Below are 21,862 nucleotides of genomic sequence, written 5' to 3'. Positions count from 1 at the left end.
GTATGTGGTCAATCTTGCTCTGTTAAATGTTTTCATATGTACTTGGCGGGGGGTCAGAGAAGACCAGTTTATGAGTCTCAGGATGTGTTTTTTTATAGCCACCAAAATTGCAATTATTGGGGCCAATGTTCCACTGTGGTTTACTGTTTTTTACGGTTGCTATTTTTAAGCATGGCTTTTCCTAAACTTTGGGTGACAATGATGCACAGTTTACCTTTTTAAGAGTAAAGGTTAGTTGCTTGCTGCCCACTGAAGTGTCAGCCAAGTTGTTGGTTTCAGAGTGCTCTAATTTCAGACGCTCCTCCAAGGACGCCCTGAGGGGGAGACAAAAACAAACAACATTTTTTGGGTGCTTAGGAAATTGTTGGAAAATGCATTATTCGCCTATTATAATATGAAAAGCTAATTTCAGTTAATAATAACTACAAATTCTTAGAATTAGTCCCAACTGGCTTTAAAGACATACTTCTGTAGTTTCTGCTTGTGGGCCACGTCTTTAAAGCTGCGGAACTCCTCCCCGCTTTTGATCTGATAGAACTGAGGCTGATTGTTTTTTATGTTCTCAGCTGTGATGGAGGTTTCATCTCCTCCACTGCGCTTGCTGTCCAGCAGGATGGTGTTGCGGTCAGCGACCTTCCTCTCCTGCCGCCTCCTATCTCGCCCCTCTTCGTGCAGTAGTCGACGTTGCTCCCTCACTTCCTCCACCCAGCTCTTGTCGTCATCTGAGCTTTCCTCAGAGCTAGCCCGACCTTCCTCTTCTTCCTCTTCCTCCTGGAAGGAATTATAGACATGTTGGTCCTTCTTTGCCGCATGTGAGAGCCTCATTGCTTTTCAAGTATTCATTAAGTAGTGCAGAATCACCTGAGAAGCAGCATCTTGTTTAGCTAGCAGGTGTAGCTTCTTCTTCCTCTTCTGGCTGACTTTGGAGACGATGGGATTAAGCAGGCGGAACTCCTCACTCTGCTCGTCCACCTGGTAGTCTGGATTTTCAAACATCACCTTGAAGCGGTTGTCGCCCAGAATGGTGGGAAGGGCCTGCAAATTCAACAAGTTGAATTAAGTAAAACAATACACAATCTGAAACTTTAAAGTTGTCCATTTTGTCTTCTACATCTTCTTACCTTGCCCTTCTTTTTCCTGGACGCCAGATCAACTTCATCGTCTCCCTCCTCCATCAACTTGAGAGCCAACTCCTTGTTGACTTTGGGCAGCGTCTGACTCGGGCAGACAAACGGGTAGCGTTTGTTAGAAAAATAAAAAGATGATACTGTCCACACTCTTAATTAACTTGATTGCACACAGTCACCTGGTTTCAGTCATTAACTTGCAGTTATGCAGTTGTTGACAAATTGGTATAGTTCCAAAAAGCTATCAGTGTTAAAGAACCCAGGCATCTTTTTTTTAATGTAGAAAGATGCATCCTTTTTATGCGATGACTTTTTTTTAATGCCGTCTTCATCATAATGATCTGCCTTTGCACGTTAATCTGTTTTTAAAAATATTTTCTCATTTTCATTGTTTTGTAGCACAGTTTTAAGTTGTTGATGTTATTTTTACTTATGTTGTATTTTATTTTTTACTGATTCCGTAGTATCTGTTTATTGTGGTTTCTTTTGGCTAATATTTTTCTACATGTTTTAATGTCTTTTAATTTTATTTCAGGAATTTTTACATGTACCATGTTGTCTTTTGGGAGTATCTGTGCCTTTTTACAAATATGTATTTTATATTTTTTTCTGTACAGCACTTTGGTACATTGTGATTGTTTAAAGTCCTCTACAAATAAAGTATGATCGTGTTGGATAATTGCAGTAAGCTGGGTTTGCACTAAGATGTTAAAAAAAGTGCATAGTTGCGATTTCTTGTGCGAACACCCAAAGCTACTTTTATGGGGTGCCTTGTTTCAGGTTTCAAGTTGGCAGAATCTGCCCTACTCCAGGTCATAGTCATCTACCTTCCTGTGTGAACTATCTGAACTCCTGACCTTGCTTTTTGTCTCTGTCTACTTTGGTACTTGGTGATATAAACATGCATGTCGGATGAAATAACAGTCTAGTGGCCACAGAAATTTCTCACTGATTGACTGCTTAGCATTAGCCCCTCTCCTTCATCACTACTAGAGGTACTTTGACAAAACGAAAAGCTGGGTGTACTATTTGTGTTTCAATTATATGACTGCCAACATTTAAATTGGCCTTTATGAAGCAGATCTTCACTCAAACAATACAGTCATTGTTTTTATGTGATTATGTGGTAGTTTGTCATTAAGGAAAGGTATGTCTGTTTTGGGTTTCAAGCAGGAAGTGTCAGAAAAGTTAACACAGGGATAAATGGCTAGTGGCGGCCAAGCGTTCATAGTGACGTCGCTTTTTGATCCTTCGATCTCGGCTCTTCCTGTCATTGTGAAGTAGAATTCACCAAGCGTCGGATTGTTCACCCACTAATAGGAAGCTACTCGAAATCAGGTGGCAAACTAAACCTGCTCTATATCTGGCGTCTCTAGCCACGACCACTGAGATCATAAAAAAGACACAAAAACAATACTACTGCACTCTCAACAGCCAATGGTAAAGCGACCCAGGTACCGTATTTTTCAGATTATAAGTCGCTCTAGGGTATACGTCGCACCGGCCAAAAATGCATAATAAAGAAGGAAAAAAACATATATACGTTGTACTGGAGTATAAGTCGCTTTTTGGGGGGAAATTTATTTGATAAAATCCAACACCAAGAATAGACATTTGAAAGGCAATTTAAAATAAATACAGAATAGTGAACAACAGGCTGAATAAGTGTACGTTATATGATGCATAAAAAGCCAACAGAGAACATGCCTGGTATGTTAACGTAACATATTATGGTAAGAGTCATTCAAATAACTATAACATATAGAACATGCTATACGTTTACCAAACAATCTGTCACTCCAAATCGATAAAGCCGATAAAATCTTCTACATCGATGTCGCTTCTGAACAACTCTGCCAACTCCAAAGGTATGCGCCACTTCCTCTTGTCGTTTTCTGCTGCATATTTCACTACGTCAAGCATGTAATCTGCAGTACATGATTTCCTTTTCGGTCCAATTGTTGTTCAGCCCTTCTCAGTTTATATAAATTACCGCCAACGATGAAATGATTCATTTTAATAGCTACGGCAGTAGCATATAGCATATAGCATTCCATGACCCACAATGCACTTCTGCCACGACCCTTCCCCGCCGAATTCTTATTGTTTGACGTGTGTGTGACGATTGCTGACGTGTGTGTGACGATTGCTGACATTTTCTTCGTCTCTTTCGCGAATGAGATAAATAATATGATTTGACATTGTGTAATCTGCAGTACATGACTTCCTTTTTGGTGCCATTTTTGTTCAGCTCTTCTCAGTTTTTATAAGTTACCGCCAACGATGAAATGATCCATTTTAATAGCTACGGCAGTAGCATATAACATATAGCAGTTAGCATTCCATGACCCACAATGACTTCTGCCATGACCCTACCCCGCCAAATTCTTATTGGTTGACGTGTGTGTGATGATTGCTGAAGTGTGTGTGACAATTGCTGACATTTTCTACGTCTCTTCCGCGAATGAGATAAATAATATTATTTGATATTTTACGTTAATGTGTTAATAATTTCACACATAAGTCGCTCAAAACTGCGACATATAGTCTGAAAAATATCGTTTCCTAACTATACACCACCTGTTTACATATATTCGCACACCAAACTGCAGTGACTTTGTGACACAGTTTTCAGTATCACAGCTTCCTCACTTTGAAGCTCTCTCCACATTAAAATCTGTGATGTTACTTTCTTGGATATTTTTTTAAAGACTCCTTAAACGCCACCTGTTCACCAAAGTAGTGATACTACTCTACTGTAAATATCACATCCCCAACATACATTCACAGACACATATATCTATAACTGCAATATTGTTGAGGGCTCCTTGAAAGATGCTAAACTAATCTTACTTATTATTACTATTATTAGAAAACGGTGTTTGTTTAGAGAAAATATTCTACCTCACTGTAGTCAATAGAGTATACTACTTCTTATGGAGGCCACATATAGTTTGCGTCAGGGACAATTTGACTTGGTAAAATATCTAAATGCCCCTCAATTTTTTACAGTTTCAATATGTGTTTAGGAATAAATATCAAACTCTTAAACCAAACTTGACATGAAGGCCACAATAACTTTTAAGTTTGATTATTTAATTAGGTCTAAATTTTGAAGATAATATTCTACACGGCAGAAGTCATTTATTGTACTTTAAAAGTTCAGACAAGAAGCATCTTACGGTTCATGATTTAATAACCTGTATCGACAACTACTAGAATTTCAGTGGCTTTAAGTAAGCCAAAACAACAGCATACTTCTTTAAATAAAAAATTGGCACATTCTGTTCATCAAAATGGTGCAGCTCTAATGCTAACTGCCAGGGTCATGTTATGGTGTCAGAATGGCTTACCTTAACTTGTACTCTCTGAGTCCTGGTCTCCTCGATCTTTTGCCGGATCTTATCTTTGCGGTACTCCTCAAATGCAAAAGGATTTGCCAAGCTTTTGACCTGAGACCAAAAAGCCTAAGTGTTAAATTTAACACCTGTACGCTACATGTTTATAATTAAAATAAAACTGCTTATGATCATGAAAACTCACCTGCTGCTAAAATTGTAATCACAAAGTGTATGTTGCATTACTGTTGCATGATTTTTTTCTAAAGTTTTATAAAATAAGCTAAATATCACAAGGAAGGCAATTTATTATTTCTAATGAAGTGGCTGGTCAGTGATGTCATAAATCCTTAAGATTCATAAATATGACATAAACGATTGCACTGATATTTTTTTTCTTCATATATTAAAGGAATATGAAACAACACACCTTATGGTAGAGCCTGATGTCCATGAAATAGCCATGCATGTACGCTCTCAGTAGGGACGACCCAACCAGATGAGACAAACCTTAAAAGAAAATCAAGGTGATGTACATTGTTCTTTAGGATGGGGGTGGTGATTCATATAAAGCTTTGATGAGCTACATTATATAATATTTGTATATCCAACTTTAATTCCAAGGTGTTTGTGACCAGTTTTAGGGTAAATTGGATAATATTAATATTGTTGCAATCCAATGAAAAGCATATCGTTACATTTTGTAAGAATGTAGCGATATGTGCTCTCCACCCTCAGATGACTCACTCGTAAAGAAGCTACCGGTATGTATTTAATGCCTGTGAGTGTGTAAATGCTCCCAAAGGATCTTCCATTGACGTGGTCTACTCAAAGTTATGTAACAGGCCACGTTACCGCTGCTGTGTCCAACCGTTATTCGACAGCAGCCAACCACCTCTCTGCTCTTTGCCATTTGATCTTTTTTACTGCTGAGACTGCATTCCAATGTTCATTCAACCATTCCTCAGGGATACGCCCACACCCAGCCCTCCTTAGTCCTCCCCCCATGCATCCAAAGTTAGGTTGCGGTGAAAGTTAGGTGCAGTTTTTAATTTTTATAGAAGCATTAAAATAATAACAGTAGAACTTAGCATGTTTGCAATTCAGCATTTGTGATCCTGCAAATTATTGCAATTGCTTATTTGTAATGCTTTTTTTACTAAGCGTTGAGATGTCCCACTTTGCTCTGCAGCCCTGAATGCACCACAGCTGTGGGGGAGCGGGTGAGCAGCTCGATTACCATAAATTAGTTGTGTCCACAGCCAAACCTCCGTGAAAAGTGGGGATTTAATATACATTTATATTTCTCAGTAAGAATAAAACAAAATAAGATGTGTATTACCCAGCAGAAAAACAAAAACATTAATGCAACAAGGCCTTACCCAAAGTTTCCAGGTCCTTGCGGGTGACAAACTTGTAGTCGTCATACACAGTGCACTCAGGGCTTTCTTCCAGCTCTTCGGTGAGGCTGTCAAGGAAGGAGCACCAGCGAGGTGCCGGGCCTAGAGCCTGAACTCAGAAAAACACAAATTTCGGATTAAATCGCTGACTGAAGAAAACAAAAATTTGACAAAGTATAACATTAGTGAGATGAAGATTAGGAAACTCATCAGTATCTAAAAAAAGGGATGATATCATTGTAGACGATAAATGTTCTGGTATTACACTGACGTGCACTGTAAATCCACACCAGTACACTTAATACATTTATAAGATAGTTGAAACACTGAAAGGATCTGGTATAGTTGCAGTCCTAAAAAGGAACTTCTATCAACGATATTGATTGAGTTTGATTATGTTCTAACCCAAACCAACGTGTTCTGTCAGCAGGATTGAACATATACTACATATACATTTTTTTAAACTGTGTTGAGGGACACATGTCAAAGAATGACCCAATAAGTCAATTATTTTTAAATATAGTATCAGTTGGGCAGCCAAATTGTAATGCACAACACTGCCACCTATAGGACCGGAGTGACCCTGACAGGTCATAACTTCAACTTTAAAGTGTGCCAGAGTTGTCTAGGATTGTTCATCTTTGATAAAGTTCTACACTTTATTCTGTATTATTCAAGGCAGTGGTTCCCAACACGTTAGTGTGCCAGGAAATTATTCAACTTGATATTTACCACCACTGACCTAGTTTTTCCAACTGGGGTAAAAATGCACAACATCTACTCAAGTGCACATTTTGCTAACAGATATTGAGATTCAAAAGTATTTGATTGTTTGTTTACTTATTTAGGATAGTTAAAAGTTATTGACCTTTGAATTGCAATGGTGAAAAAAAAAAGACAAATTAAAATGTATTGCCTCTGAAAAGCAATACTTGCATTATTTTTTGTTATATATTATGATTGCAATAGTGCTCGACTTGGTCTCACAATAATGCTGACAATAATATAATTTATCTATCGTCTACAATGATATCATCCCTTTTTTAAATTATTTTTTTTTTATCCTGAATAATTTGTGGGACAATATTTTGCCCAACAAAATGTATTATTAGCACAAGCCCAGTATTCTCTTATTTTTTTGTTTTCTATGCAAGTTAAAAAAGGGATTATTTGAAAGAAGCCATATTTAATGTTGCCGATATCCCTGTTAATATTGTAAATCTTGTTGTTGGATACAACAAATGGTCATAAGAATTTAGAAAATGAACATATCATATGCTATCAACACAAATCCACGACGTGACATCATATTGGATTGGATCGAGATCTGTCATAACATTTAACTTAGTTGGAATAGACAGATGTGTCTCTTACACTCTTGGAAATGCTGATGAAAGGCTCCAAGTACAAAGTCTAAAAAAACGACTGCTTTTTTTCCCCCCGTCATTCTTTTTGGTCTCGTTGCTAGTACACTAGAGTAGTACAAGTGCCCACACGTGGTGCAATTATGTGAGTAACTGTGTTTGGCAACTTTGTAATGTGCACACCAACCAGAACTTTTATTGCACCAATAATTGTGAGAACATCCATTAAGATAAGTACTGAGATATGTGCTTGGTAGTATTTGTCTGTGGGTTGTAGGAAAAACTATTTCTTTACTCACCGGAATGTAGAATGTGTTCATCTTTGGATCTTCATTGGCAGTGAACATCATACCTGCCAAACAGACATAAGGAGAAAGAATAGTGTAATGAGAAACAAATACATCTAAAATAGTGTAAAAACAGTACATTAAATTTTTTTTTTCGTAATTTTACCCAGGATTCATAATCCCATTTTAAGATAAGAACACACATCTGTTTTGTTTTTCAGCATTCTAATGTGTAATACCGGTATATGTATCATACCACGCGGCTAACAATGTCGTGAATTAAACTATTTTATCCAGCTATCAATCAATCACAAAAAGCGCTCCAAAAAAACTTCCAACAATACCCTATTTACATGTTGTGACCTGCTTATTAACCAAGTATTAGCGTCATTGTTATTATAAAAACTAATGCTGAGGAACTATTTTTAGCTAGGTAACACATGAGCCAATCACCACACCCTACGCCTGCCTGTACCCACCCACTCTGTGCTCTATATAAACCATTGTATGTGAATGCTTCCATTAAAATCTCCTGATGATTGAGGGAACCCCTCATGAAACAGATCTGTAGAGATGAAGTAGTCTTGTGATTTTTTCCCACACCTACATACATATATATATATATATATATATATATATATATATATATATATAAACATAAGTAGATATATATATATATATGTATATATATACATATGTCTTGATTGGATTACCCAGAGAATAGTGCTCGATACCGTGGTAGAGCGCAATATGTAGGTGTGGGAAAAATCACAAGACTACTTCATCTCTTGTGATTTTTCCCACACCTACATATATATATACATATATATATATATATATATATATATATATATATATATATACACATATATATGTGTATACATATATATATATATATATATATACACATATATATGTGTATATGTTTTTATACACATATATATATACATACATACACACACACACACACACATATATATATATATATATATATATATACACACACACACACACACACACACACACACACACACATATATATATACACATACACACATATATATACATACACAGTTAGGGCTGCAACAACTAATCGATTAAATCGATTAATTTAGTCATCGATTCGTTGGATGTATGCAATGCGCAGGCTTTTTTTTTTAGATATATTTTGTCCCCCCTAAATCTTTATTTATAAACTGCAACATTTACAAACAGCTGAAAAACAATAATCAAAATAAGTACAAAAACAGTACAAAACAGCGCCAGGGCTGCGCTGAGGCTAAGTCTCATGAGGTAACAGTGAACCAGCCAATGATGTGCCATGTGCAGCTCACGTGACCACACCGTCTCCTTTGTGGAAACGTTCGAAAAATGGTGGAGGCAAACAGTACGGATAGTTCAGCGGAGAAACATCTCGAGGTTATTGCTTCAATTGAGAAAAGTGTACGACATAAGTTGTCCTAAGTCTCAGAACACTTTACTTTAAAGACTTCAAAGAAGACATTTCCTGCAAAACGTGCAGCATGGACCTCGCATGGCACGGAGGACAACATTGCTTCAGCAGCAACTGTACAGGAAGCATGTTGGAGCCATGGATGAAGAGAACTCACGGTACGTAACTTTTTTAAGTCCATAGTCCGAGTATATTGATCCGTTGTGTCCATCTTTGTGTGTTTTTAATCTTTTGTTAACGAGGAGATTTTTTTCTGGAAGCGCAGCAGCAACTGTTGTGTATTAACTTTCAGTGTTAGGAACTGTTTGGATAGTGCGGTGACTTCATTTTCTATGTTGTTTTGAGTCGCAACAGGCATTCATTCATAAGTTCAGCATTTTTTGTGAGTAACTTTAACGTTATGTCTTTGTTGCAACGCGGGGCTGATAATGTGTCTCCGGCACATTTGACTCCGTTTTCAGAGAGAAAACGCACGTATAAACGTAACAGACAGAAATATTTCAGGTTGCTTTGATAATGGATCAATGTAGCTGGGCCCAATAAAGCTATATAAATCTATTTAGTCTTGAGTGACGCTTTAGTATAACTAAACGTTATGAAGGTGCTGGAATATTTCATGCTATTATTCAGAGGTAGCCTAAAGTGAATCCTTTATTATTCAGAAAAGAAACGTGTACTATATCTGATCCAGTTTTGATGTGATGAGTTACATTTCTGTGTTGTTATTGGTGTATTCTGCAACTCCAATGTCCATTTATTTAACTTAGTTGTTTTTTTTTTTACTGTGGTGGCGTATTTGTCTTTTACGTCAGAAATTATTAATTAAATCAACTGGGTATGTATTGAGTTACATGTAAATGATGCTACTATGTACATTCGTAATATGGTTTCTCTCATTTCAGAAAGAAACAAGGCAGCATTAGAGATTTGGTACAAAGGAAGGTGTGCACACCACAGCAAGCGGCTGCATTGACTGATGCTATCCTGAATATGTTGCTAACTGACATGAGGCAACTATTAATGGTGGAGGATGAAGGTTTTAGACAAATGATTTACGTCCTCAACCCTGGTTACACTCTTCCCTCGAGGAACCATTTTACCAAACTGATGGAGAGGAAGTACGAGCGGACATTCCATGCAGTTGTAGACTGACATAAAAGCCACCCAGAGCAAAATTGCTCTCACTACTGATGTGTGGACAAGTGTAGCCTACCTTGGCAATACATGCCACTACATTGGAGACAAATGGAACATGAAGTCAATCTGCCTTACGACCATGCCACTAGAGGAAAGACATTCAGCATCCAACATCGCAGAATAGTTGGAAAATGTAGTAGCCAGGTTTGAAATTTCCCTAAGCAAAATTATTGCTATTGTGCAGGACAATGGTGCACTTTATAAAAAAAAAACATTTTTGTAACACTTGCCTTGTTTTATTTGGCAAGTCGAAAGGACATGGTGCCAGAACAATTTCCCTTGTGGATCATTAAAGTTTGTCTAAGTCTAAGTATGCTGTTTTTTAAAATAAAGTATTGGATAGGACAGAAATGTAGTTTGTCTCTTTTATCCGATTATTAATCGATTAATCGAAGCAATAAGCGACAGATTAATCGATTATCAAATTAATCGTTAGTTGGAGCCCTCATACACACACACACACACACACACACATTTATATATATATTTTTTTTCTTAGTTCTTCATTTGTAATACATTTGCAAAAAGCTCCTAAAAACGTTTTTGCATTGTCATTATGGGGTATTATGTGTAGAATGTTGAGGACAAAAATGAATTCATTTCATTTTGGAATAAGGCCGTAACATAAAATGGGGAAAAAGTGAAGTGCTGTGAGTACTTTTCGGATGCACTGTATATGTGGAATGGATCGAATGCAATTACTTGCAGTGTTATGCACCTATTGCTAGCATGTATTCACAATTTCAAATGCATAAAAAGAGAAAATCATTGCAATTAAGAATGAAAAAAGTATTTTCTCAAGCTAAATGGGCCAAGTGACACAACAATATATTCAAGAATGAGAATTGTTTTAATATATGGATAGCTTTAAAACTAAAGATTATGGTCACCTTTGTAGCCAGTATAAACCTACTAACCTTCAAGCCAAGATCAACTGGCGCCACCCAAAGGTGGACAGCAACGTTTGCTTGTTTGTTAAAAATATGGGTTATGGTTTAAGTCTTTTTTGAACATGCACTACAATTACAACATGATACATCACAATTTCCAGTTTCTCTTTTCAAAATATGAATTACTTAATGTAACAAAATAAGTGCAAATGTCGCTTAAGAAAAAAAAAACATAATTTCCCATACTTATAGGTTCTCCTATGGTTTTATGTATTTACAAAAGCATTCACTTATTTAAAAAAAATCTCCTTTCATGATTTATTATGAGCTGGATCATTAATTAACACTTCCTCACGATCTCGTTTTAGAGTCAGACCATGGGTTTAATGTTCTCATTAGTTCTTGTTCATATCAAAACCACATAACATGATTTTACAAGAGTTAATTGTCAGAATACTAATCCAAATGTTTGGCTGACTGCTTTTATGCAGTAATTTCTTTGAACACCACTTTTGTGTTTAAATATTTTAGTGCTGTGTCATCCTTTATTATAAAACTTTGTTAGATGGATTGCGTCTAAAGCTCTCTTTATGTTAGATAATATTAAAACAATTGGCTCTTCTATCTTCTAATAACTTATTTGCGGCACAAAAACAGACTTAGTCTGTCAAACCAAGTGGAAACAAGGTACTGCTTTGTAATTTCTTTGTTGAATGTGTTCATATTTATACATAGAAATAATTTGCTCAGTATATAAACTCATTTTGTCATTTGCTACTCTACTTACTTTTGACATACATTACCATTAAATGTTTATTGTGAGGCCTATATTCAAACAACAGTGGTAATACATTGTTCTCACCTGAGTTGGGATATATGCACACATCATTAATGTTGCTTTCAGTCTGGATGGAAGAGAACACTTTGCCCTGTGGTGAGTCGTGGAAGAAGAGCATGTCATACAAAGAGCATTAATCTGTTTCATGGAGTATGAGTCTTGAGAGAATGTGTATTAAAAGTTATGACCAGAGGGTATATAATATAACACTAACATCTGTAACTTCTTACATTGTCTTTGTTCCACATTTTTATTATTTTGGCGTCCGCTGACACAACCAGGTCCATCTCGTTGTGGAAATTGAGCGATTTAATTGGGAGGTTGTAGAAGTGGTCTTTCACGAGCAGCGGTTGGTTGGATCGCAGGTCATACAACAGCACCTTTAGTCAGAAAATCAAGGGACATATACAGTACATATATACATGCCTGCGCACGCACGCACACACACACATACATACACAACCAACAGGCTACCATCACTCCAGAGGACACCAACTTGCTTGTGCGAGTACATTCAAAGATATGCTATATTCAAAATATAACTTCCTTTTCCCAAATATTCTACTATAGTGTCTCTTCAGTACATAAGGCTCACCTGTCCAGTACTGGTCCCCACTGCTATGGAGAGAGGGCCGTTAAACTTCAGTGCAGTTATAGAGGGCAAACTGAGAATTCTGGAAACAAGAACATAAACAAAGTATCACATTATTTGCAGAAAGGTACATTTTAATATACTTGAAAGGCATAAAAGTTATCTGTAAACAATGGATTGTCAGTAAGCTACTACTGCTTCTAAAATATCTGTGAGGCTCCTACAGAGAAGCAGAATGACACATGGCGTGTCAGTCGTTTTTTTTTGACAGTGCCAGCTTTCAATGCACAAGAAAAGTTGAGGTCAACAGAAATAATTTGTCATATTTATGTGACAGGTTGTTACATACTGCATTCCTTCTCTGAGGCTGCTTAGGGCACAATCGAGAAGACCCACTCGTTTCCTGACACGAGGGTCCCAGCATTCCACCCTTCCCTATAAGACAGGAATAAACAGTAAAATGCAGGAAAATTTAAGACCAAATTCCAAAGCTAATTTTAATTCCAACAACTACAAAAAGCAATTTAAGAGAGAACTGAAATGAGCTACAAACAATTGGCATGTGTCAAGTATCAAATATAAGACTCCGTAGGTGTATACCTGAAAAATGTGTTCAAAAAGCCAGCATGCATGCATCATTATACAAACATCGAAATTAGCCAAAAAAAGTAAGAATGTTTACAAGACATGTGCGAATCAAGTAAGAAACATACTGTATATGACTGAGGTTTAAACTTGCAAAAGTTGCTAAAAAAAGGATATCAAGGATAATTGACTAATATTATCTACTCGTGTTGGTCATATTATCTTGAAGTAATTAATTTGTTACAAATTTTCTACACAAATAATAAAAAATAAAATATAATATAGATAAAAAATAAATAAATAATTGAGTTAGTAACTCAGTTACCTCATTGGAAGAATAATTAGTTATTTAGAAAAAGTAACTGACATTATATTTCATTGTTCCTTGAGTTGCTTGAGGCAGATGTTGATAAACTAGGCCTGGGCTGATAACAATAATAATAATATATAAATATACACTTTGCTTATAGATATATTGACCCTTAAATTATTGCCAATAAACAATATTATTGGCGTTATTTTTACGAGACCAAATAACTATTGATATACACAACCAAAATAATAAATAAAATGGCTAAATAAAGTATTGACAAACAAAGTTGCACCTAAATATTGAAAGCGATAAAAAAAAAGTGTGAATGCCACCTAAACATGGACATGCATATCTATCGTCGTTGGAAAACACACCAACTTAATTTTCATTTGTCGTAGGTTAATGGACTTATTGACAAGGCCAGGGGTGAACATTTAAAAAGTAGAATGGCTTTAAATTGGTTAAAAAAAGTGGGAGATGGCGGTGGACAGAAAATGGGGTGGAATAATAATTAGAATACCATTTTGTGTGATTGATAAAAAGCATTCACACAAAATATAACCGTCCACCCCCAGAATTCGCCAAAGTGAATGTGTTGTGTTAGCAGTTCAGTCTGGGCACAGGAAGGTCTTACATAATATTCTGTAACATTGCTCAACAACAAATCTAATGTGGGCCTAATACTTTTACACATTTAACTTTTGTAATACCTGGAAAGTTTGAAAAGCTCAGTTCAAGAATCAAAGCCACTGCTCAATAATTTTTTTTGAAAACTGGAAAAATAAAGCCATTTTTACAGCATTTTCAAACATAACACTCATAATCTGGGGATACATTGGCAGAACAAATGTTCCCCTATTGGATGAGGTCAGTGGTGGCATTGAAAACTGCTGTTTGACACGTGAACCCCATGCAATAAATGACATGGGATTTACTGCATTATCAGAAAATTGCATATGTTGAGTCACTATATGACTGGTAATGGTAGAATGGTCAAAACATTTCTTTAAATCTCTGGGTGGAGACTACGTGCAGGTCAACTGTGTAACTGGTCAACTAGCTCAAATATGTTGCAAAAAATACATTTTAACAAAGCTAAGCATAACTTTTGTCATCGTTACAGAAAGTAATTATTTTGGTACAAGAAAGTGGTTTAAATTTGACTTTTTAAATTTAGATTTTTATGCAGTGAGCAACTACTACCATGCGTGTACTTGTGTCTACAAGTGACCACTCACTGCCTTGTTTTAGATACAGCACTATATGATAAAGTACCTCAGAGGTTCCACTGGCAAACAAATGATGGACAGGGTTAATGTCGCACACATTGTGCTCTCTGGTGGAGAAGACAAGAAGGAAAAACAGTGAGACAGAGAAAAGATCCTTGGCAATTAATGTGGAAAACACTCACATTGCATCTGTCTGAAATGAGTTGAGGAAACGACCCTGTTCAAGATTCAGTCTGTAGATCTCTGAACTGGGGGGAAAAAAACCAACATACAACTAATCCATTCTTACAGAAAATATAAGATATGTCCTATAAAACATGTCAAATTAAAAGGGATTAATGTCTCAAAATGTAAAATGCCCTCACCTAGATCCCACAAAATAAAGATCACACGAGGGGTAATGGTAAGAAAAGTCCCGTCCAAACTTTGGAATTCTGGTTTTGTAGTAGTAACCATACTGGGAATGAAACTCCACATATCGATCAGAGAGTAGGAACACAAGCTGAGGACACATTCAGAATTGAAGTTAAATAAAAGAATGAATAAATAAATGTATTGTAACGTGAGCATTTATGAGATAGTTTACATTGCTTCCTTAAATAGAAAATAAAAAAATATTTAATTAAAAAAAACATGACACTATGGCAAACAATTCACAACACAAATATTCACTTGAGTAAGTAGTCAGAAACAATACATTTTTAATTACCTTTGAATAGTCATCAGACAATATGTCGAAGGCCACAACTTTTAAGGGAGGAAAATAGAATTCATCAGAATATAATTACGTGAATGATATGGACATGCAACAAGACAAAAAGTTAGCATTTACTGTCTGAATCCAGGCAACGTTCAAACTTCAGTGACAGCTGGTAGGTGTCATAACATCGAAACCTGGGCTTGTACGTGCCTGAAATGATACATACAGATTAAAAATTGACCGATATGATTTGTTCAAGTCAAGGAGGCCGATAAATGATATTTGTAACACATATTAATTTGCAATAAATGTTTTTTAAACATGATTAGTATATGTTAGTAAACATGTGGACAAGGCTTTAAGTAGTTTTAGTACTTTTTTTTTTAAACATTATTTTTTAGGAAACTTCAGTCAAGTAGCAACATGTTTTATGCAGCACTAATGTTGTGGTTAATATAACACCCCAAAAATCAGGGGATTTCATAAACACCGTTATTACATGTATCTAATGCTGCGGGTCAGAGAAGTTTCAAAACAGATCTTCGTTCTCCACCAAAGGCCCATTTGAAATCTTTAAGAGGTATTTTTTAACTAACCCCTTACATTTCTATAATCCAACTAAATATGAATGTGTGCATGTATGTGTGTGAATATTTCAGTGGACATGATGAGCTATGTTAAAAGCTTCTAGTGGGACAAGTTTATGTATCCCACATCTCTGCCTGTCTCCAGCCTGGTAAATATCATCAATAAGATAGAAATGAAGAACATTTTCTTGTTTTAATGGATCATTGAATAACAAAATAAAAGTTGTCACATTGTCACCTAATTGTGATTAATTTATTATAAGCACATTTGGTGAGTGATATTAATTTTAATCTCTAACGTTACTGGCTCTGTATACCTGCAAGTTGTCTCGCCCTATTGTGCTTGACTGAGCATTAACACTACATTGATAACATGTAGCCACGGCAAAAAGGAGGTCTCATACTGTCATGAGACTGATGTTGGCCACATTAAATACTTGTGACAGGATGAATTATATCTAACAAATAATGTTAAATACTCAAAATACAAACCCCGTTTCCATATGAGTTGGGAAATTGGGTTAGATGTAAATATAAACAGAATACAATGGTTTGCAAATCATTTTCAACCCATAATCAGTTGAATATGCTACAAAGACAACATATTTAGTGTTCAAACTGATAAACATTTTTTTGTTGTTGCAAATAATCATTAACTTTAGAATTTTATGCCAGCAACACGTGACAAAGAAGTTGGCAAAGGTGGCAATAAATACTGATAAAGTTGAGAAAAGCTCATCAAACACTTAATTTGAACATCCCACAGGTGTGCAGGCTAATTGAGAACAGGTGGGTGCCATGATTGGGTATAAAAGCAGCTTCCATGAAATGCTAAGTAATTCACAAACAAGGATGGGGCGAGGGTCACCAATTTGTAAGCAAATTGTCGAACAGTTTTAGAACAACATTTCTTAACGAGCTATTGCAAGGAATTTAGGGATTTTACCATCTACGGTCCGTAAAATCATCAAAAGGTTCAGAGAATCTGGAGAAATCACTGCACATAAGCGATGATATTATAGACCTTTGATCCCTCAGGCGGTACAGCATCAAAAACCGACATCAATGTGTAAAGGATATCACCACGTGGGCTCAGGAACACTTCATAAAACCACTGTCAGTAACTACAGTTGGTAGCTACATCTGCAAGTGCAAGTTAAAACTCTGCTATGCAAAGCAAAACCCATTTATCAACAACACCATGGAACGCCGCTGTCTTCGCTGGGCCCGAGCTTATCTAAGATGGACTGACGCAAAGTGGAAAAGTGTTCTGTGGTCTGACGAGTCCACATATCATATTATACTTGGAAACTGTGGACGTGGTGTCCTCCGGAACAAAGAGGAAAATAACCATCCGGATTGTTATAGGCGCAAAGTTCAAAAGGTAGCATCTGTGATGGTATGGGGGTGTATTAGTGCCCAAGGCATGGGTAATTTACACATCTGTGAAGGCACCATTAATGCTGAATGGTCTACACAGGTTTTGGAGCAACATATGTTGTCATCCAAGCAACGTTATCATGGACGCCCCTGCTTATTTCAGCAAGACAATGCCAAGCCACGTGTTACAACAGCGTGGTTACGTAGTAAAAGAGTGCGGGTACTTCCTGGCCCGCCTGCAGTCCAGACCTGTCTCCCATCGAAAATGTGTGGCGCATTAACAAGCATAAAATACGACAGCGGAGACCGCGGACTGTTGAACGACTAAAACAAGAATGAGAAAGAATTCCACTTTCAAAGCTTCAACTATTAGTTTCCTCAGTTCCCAAACGTTTATTGAGTGTTGTTAAAAGAAAAGCTGATGTAACACAGTGGTGAACATGTCCTTTCCCAACTACTTTGGCACGTGTTGCAGCCATGAAATTCTAAGTTAATTATTATTTGCAAAAAAAAATTAAGTTTATGAGTTTGAACATCAAATATCTTGTCTTTGTAGTGCATTAAACTGAATATGAGTTGAAAAGGATTTGCAAATCATTGTATTCTGTTTATATTTACATCTAACAATTTCCCAACTCATAAGAAAAACGGGGTTTGTAAACATAAGACATGTCAGAAGTTTATTTATGGTTAGTGTAAATTTGAATGCTGTGGGTCAGAAAAGCATTAAGATTTGCATTTCAAAACATTGGAAATCTAGGGAAAATGTATTAAAAAAAATACTGGATTTCTCTACATCTCAATAAGTTGCCATCTACTCAATTAGTACTCAACTACTACGCAGTTTATGAATTGAATACATTGTAAGGTTTCCTTGTGAGGAACCCTGAAATATTGCAAACATTTAAACAAAAACAATTCCAGGCTCCTTCACGTAGCTTATAGGTGAGGCATTTTTAAAGCTCACTGATATAATTTTTTCCTTGATGTCACAGAAAGCATGAAAATGTGTAAACGGCTGTCCACTCTTCTTTACTTATATAATAAGTCTCCTTAGGGCTGGGCGGTATACCAGTAATAGGAATTATACCGGTATATTTTAGATAGAGGTATGTATTTGAGACAATACCGCCATACCGATATATGTAATCCTAAATGTTTAACGAAGAAGTCTCTATGCTCATTCTGTCTGCACTGGGTGCTGTCATGCCTCCTCCACTCACAGTGTGGCGGGGTAGGAGCCACACTGTCTGTGAAGCATAACTGTCAAAGTTCCCTTTTTTACCGGAAAATAACGAATTTTTTCCTCCTTTGTTAGCGTTTTACTGATCCCGTTTTTCCCCGGATTTTGCTCTCAATGAAAAAATTATCCTCAGTCGTATTGTTGCCAGCAATCGTGTCCGTTTGACTCAAACCTCAGCATCACTCGGGTGAACGCGCATTCATGACAGGAGCGTGGCAACTTGCAATGTATTTGATTTGATCAAATTGACAACGCGAAAGAGCTGGAAGCACTTAAACGACGGAGAAGACATTTCTGCCAAAATATTAACTTTGTGTAAACAGATATGTTGAATTATGGAGCATGTCACGTGGATGGAGGCTAGTTAAGCGACTTGATCGCTGCAATAGCAAAAAACTAAAAACAGGACCCGGAAGATGCCATGAAAGGAGGATAACTACTGGATATTTACAGTATGAGAGCCCTCTAAGTATGAAATAACACCTTTAAGTCACTTTTACACTCATCTATCCAATATAGTGTGGCACGGTGGAGCATTGGTTAGTGCCTGTGCCTGACAGCGAGAATGTCCTGTGTTTGCATGGTCTCCCTGTGACTGTGTGGGTTCCCTCTGGATACCCCGGCGGCTTCCTCCCACCTCCAAAGGCATTCAACTGTGTAAAGGTTGATTGGCAACACTAAATTAGCCCTCGTGTGTAAATGTGAGTGTGACTGTTGTCTATCTGAGCTGGCCCTGCGATGAGGTATCACCCACCCCCGCAACACTAAAAGGGATAAGTGATAGGAAATGGATGGATATCCAGTATAGTATACCCAATAAAAGAAAATAACACACTGAACCGACTTTAGGAGCGATAGTCTCATATACTGTAGAGTTAATATTTTTAGCTCATATCTGTGTTGGCCCTGAGATGAGGTGGCGACTTCTCCAGGGTTTACCCCGCTTTCCGCCTTAATGCAGCTGAGATGGGCTCCAGTGACCCCCGTGACCTCGAAACGGACAAGCGGTAAAAAATGGATGGATATTGCCATTTTCATACTTGAAAACAAACACCAAAGATAAACGTTTTTTGTTTTTTTTACCAGCTGCAAGGATGAACTGCCCATCTCGAGACACCTTAATAGAGGTGCACACGGTGGGCATCTCAAAGTCCTGGATAAGCTCAATCCTCCGCTGGATGTCTAGAAATAAAAAATACAGTAAGACAGACTAAGATGTCAACTATTGACTATTGCAACATGAATACATTGGAACTTACCAACATCTTTCTTTTGCAGTTGTCTCTTCTTGCGGTCTGACAACCACTGGAAGTTGAAAACAAATACGGATTAGACTGTTGTTTATTTTGAATTGAATTTAATTAAAATGAAGCAGCTGCTTATAATAGCCCAACCCCTCTCACTCATTCCACATTTAACATAAACAATATAATACAAGAACAATACTCTATAAACAAAAACAAGAAAAACTCCTGCACACTAACAATACTATGAGACAAGACAAGACAACACACACACGCACACACACACGGGCCCAAACACTCTCTGACCATACACCTCTCTACCATCGCTCTGTGCTGAGGGCATCACTCTCTTTCCTCCTCGTACTTCTTTTTTAAACAGTGTTTTAAATTGAATAATGTTAGAACACGTTTTTAACTTGTCCCCTAAATTGTTCCACAGAGTGACTCCAGGCACTGAAATGGATATTGATTTTAAAGTGGTTCTAAATTCAAGCAAATATAATTTGTTGTTTCCTCTTAAACTGTAATTATGGTGAACATCTCTATCATGGAATAAGTTCTTTATATTGGATGGTAGAGAGTTTTGGGATGCCCTAAACATAATTTGAGCAGTTTTAAAGTTGATCACATCGTTCAGTTTAAGTTGCTTTAAGTCCATAAATAGTGGATTTGAATGATGTCTGTAGTGAACATTGGACACAATCCTGATGCCCTTTTTTCTGCAGAGTGACTAAAGGCTTTAGATGTGATTCACAACAATTTCCCCAGACTTCAACACAATAGTTTAAACATAACATAATAAATGAATGAAACAACAACAGCAGAGCATTGGTGTTCAATAAATGACATGATCTCCTCATCATTCCAATATATTTTGCAACTTTTGTCCTGAGGTAACTTATATGAGGCTCCCATAAGATATTTTCATCTATTACTACTCCTAAGAAAGAATTTTGTTGAACATATTCTATTGGTGTATCATCAATAACAATCTTGATCGGTATTTTACTTTTGCAATTGCTAAAGAGCATTATTTTGGTCTTCTTTAAATTCAGAGACAATTTGTTTGTATTAAACTTTATCATCTCCTCAGTTACAGAAGTCAGAATTTGCTTCACGTCGTCACCTGCACATGTAATGGTTGTAACATCAGCAAAGAGGAAGAACTTCAGCACTGTTGATACTTGACATATTTCGTTGATATATATTATAAATACTGTGGGTCCCAGTATCGACCCCTGGGGGACTCCACAGGTTATGTTCATGAGTGTAGATTGATGTTGGTCCATCTGCTGTCTCTCATTCAAGTAGCTCTCCAGCCATTTTAATTCATGACATAGAACATATTTTAAAACAAATCAGTTAAGTTGTGTTTCAAAACACAGGTAATTAGCCAAATAGGTATGTCTGCTGAATTTCCCCCAGGGATCAATAAAATATTTTATATTCAATTTCTACCAATATTTTGGCTAATGAAAGCAAAGTTATGGTAGTTCTTACCTCTGGTAGACACTTCCCATGGCTCAAATTGTAAATTTTCACATCATTTACACTAGAAACCTGCATGTTGGAAGCTTAACAAGGTTGTGAATACTCATAACACAGCGGCGAGGGGTACAGTACCCACGTTGATGTTTCGGCGCTAAACAGGAAGTATACGTCCGTGCAACAAATGTGTCCGCCTGGGAACCAATACAGTCCATGGAAGTTCCGCTATCATTTGGGTCAATAAACGACATTTGGTCATTTTCATCTGAATAATAAATAACCGCAGAAGAGTTCGACTTAAAGTTTACAGGACGTTCCTCCCGTAAGTATAGATTTATTTCACGTTATTCACAAATTACAGTTTATTTGATTAAAAAAAAAAAATTATGACCCGTTTAATATAACCCCTCAACTAAAACAGTTAAAATAGTGATAGGCTAATATAGTTAACGGGCACAACAAAGAGAAAGAGCTTATATGTTGGTACGAATAACAAATTCATGTTCTGTCATTATATGCATAAATATTGCGGGCTTTAGTCTTTTTATATTAAACAATAAAGTCAAAAATATCAAAGCGGTCTTTGCATTCTTTGATTTGTTTTAGT

General features: G+C 36.7%; 1 protein-coding gene across 1 annotated transcript in view; it reads right to left on the bottom strand.

Moving 5' to 3' along the window:
- LOC133550226 (nucleolar protein 10-like) overlaps positions 1–21,457 on the bottom strand; it is a 29,423-nt gene extending 7,966 nt beyond the window's left edge. The window contains exons 1-20 of the mRNA XM_061896377.1: positions 21,268–21,457; positions 19,783–19,828; positions 19,607–19,705; positions 15,446–15,523; positions 15,323–15,360; positions 14,979–15,115; positions 14,796–14,861; positions 14,660–14,720; positions 12,836–12,921; positions 12,490–12,568; positions 12,125–12,274; positions 11,919–11,985; positions 7,529–7,581; positions 5,848–5,974; positions 4,896–4,975; positions 4,481–4,579; positions 1,122–1,214; positions 862–1,035; positions 467–771; positions 215–314 (exon numbers count right to left, since the gene is read on the bottom strand). Of these exons, the coding sequence (XP_061752361.1) occupies positions 215–314; positions 467–771; positions 862–1,035; positions 1,122–1,214; positions 4,481–4,579; positions 4,896–4,975; positions 5,848–5,974; positions 7,529–7,581; positions 11,919–11,985; positions 12,125–12,274; positions 12,490–12,568; positions 12,836–12,921; positions 14,660–14,720; positions 14,796–14,861; positions 14,979–15,115; positions 15,323–15,360; positions 15,446–15,523; positions 19,607–19,705; positions 19,783–19,828; positions 21,268–21,333 (2,004 nt within the window). The 5' untranslated portion in view covers positions 21,334–21,457. The remainder of the gene's footprint in view (positions 1–214; positions 315–466; positions 772–861; positions 1,036–1,121; positions 1,215–4,480; positions 4,580–4,895; positions 4,976–5,847; positions 5,975–7,528; positions 7,582–11,918; positions 11,986–12,124; positions 12,275–12,489; positions 12,569–12,835; positions 12,922–14,659; positions 14,721–14,795; positions 14,862–14,978; positions 15,116–15,322; positions 15,361–15,445; positions 15,524–19,606; positions 19,706–19,782; positions 19,829–21,267) is intronic.
- Between the last annotated feature and the right edge of the window lie 405 nt (positions 21,458–21,862).

This window comes from Nerophis ophidion, linkage group LG03 (genome assembly GCF_033978795.1).
Source record: "Nerophis ophidion isolate RoL-2023_Sa linkage group LG03, RoL_Noph_v1.0, whole genome shotgun sequence".
Classification (NCBI taxonomy): domain Eukaryota; kingdom Metazoa; phylum Chordata; class Actinopteri; order Syngnathiformes; family Syngnathidae; genus Nerophis; species Nerophis ophidion.
The sequence above is the reverse complement of the archived record's forward strand: the minus strand, read 5'-3'. Positions and strand labels throughout refer to the sequence as shown.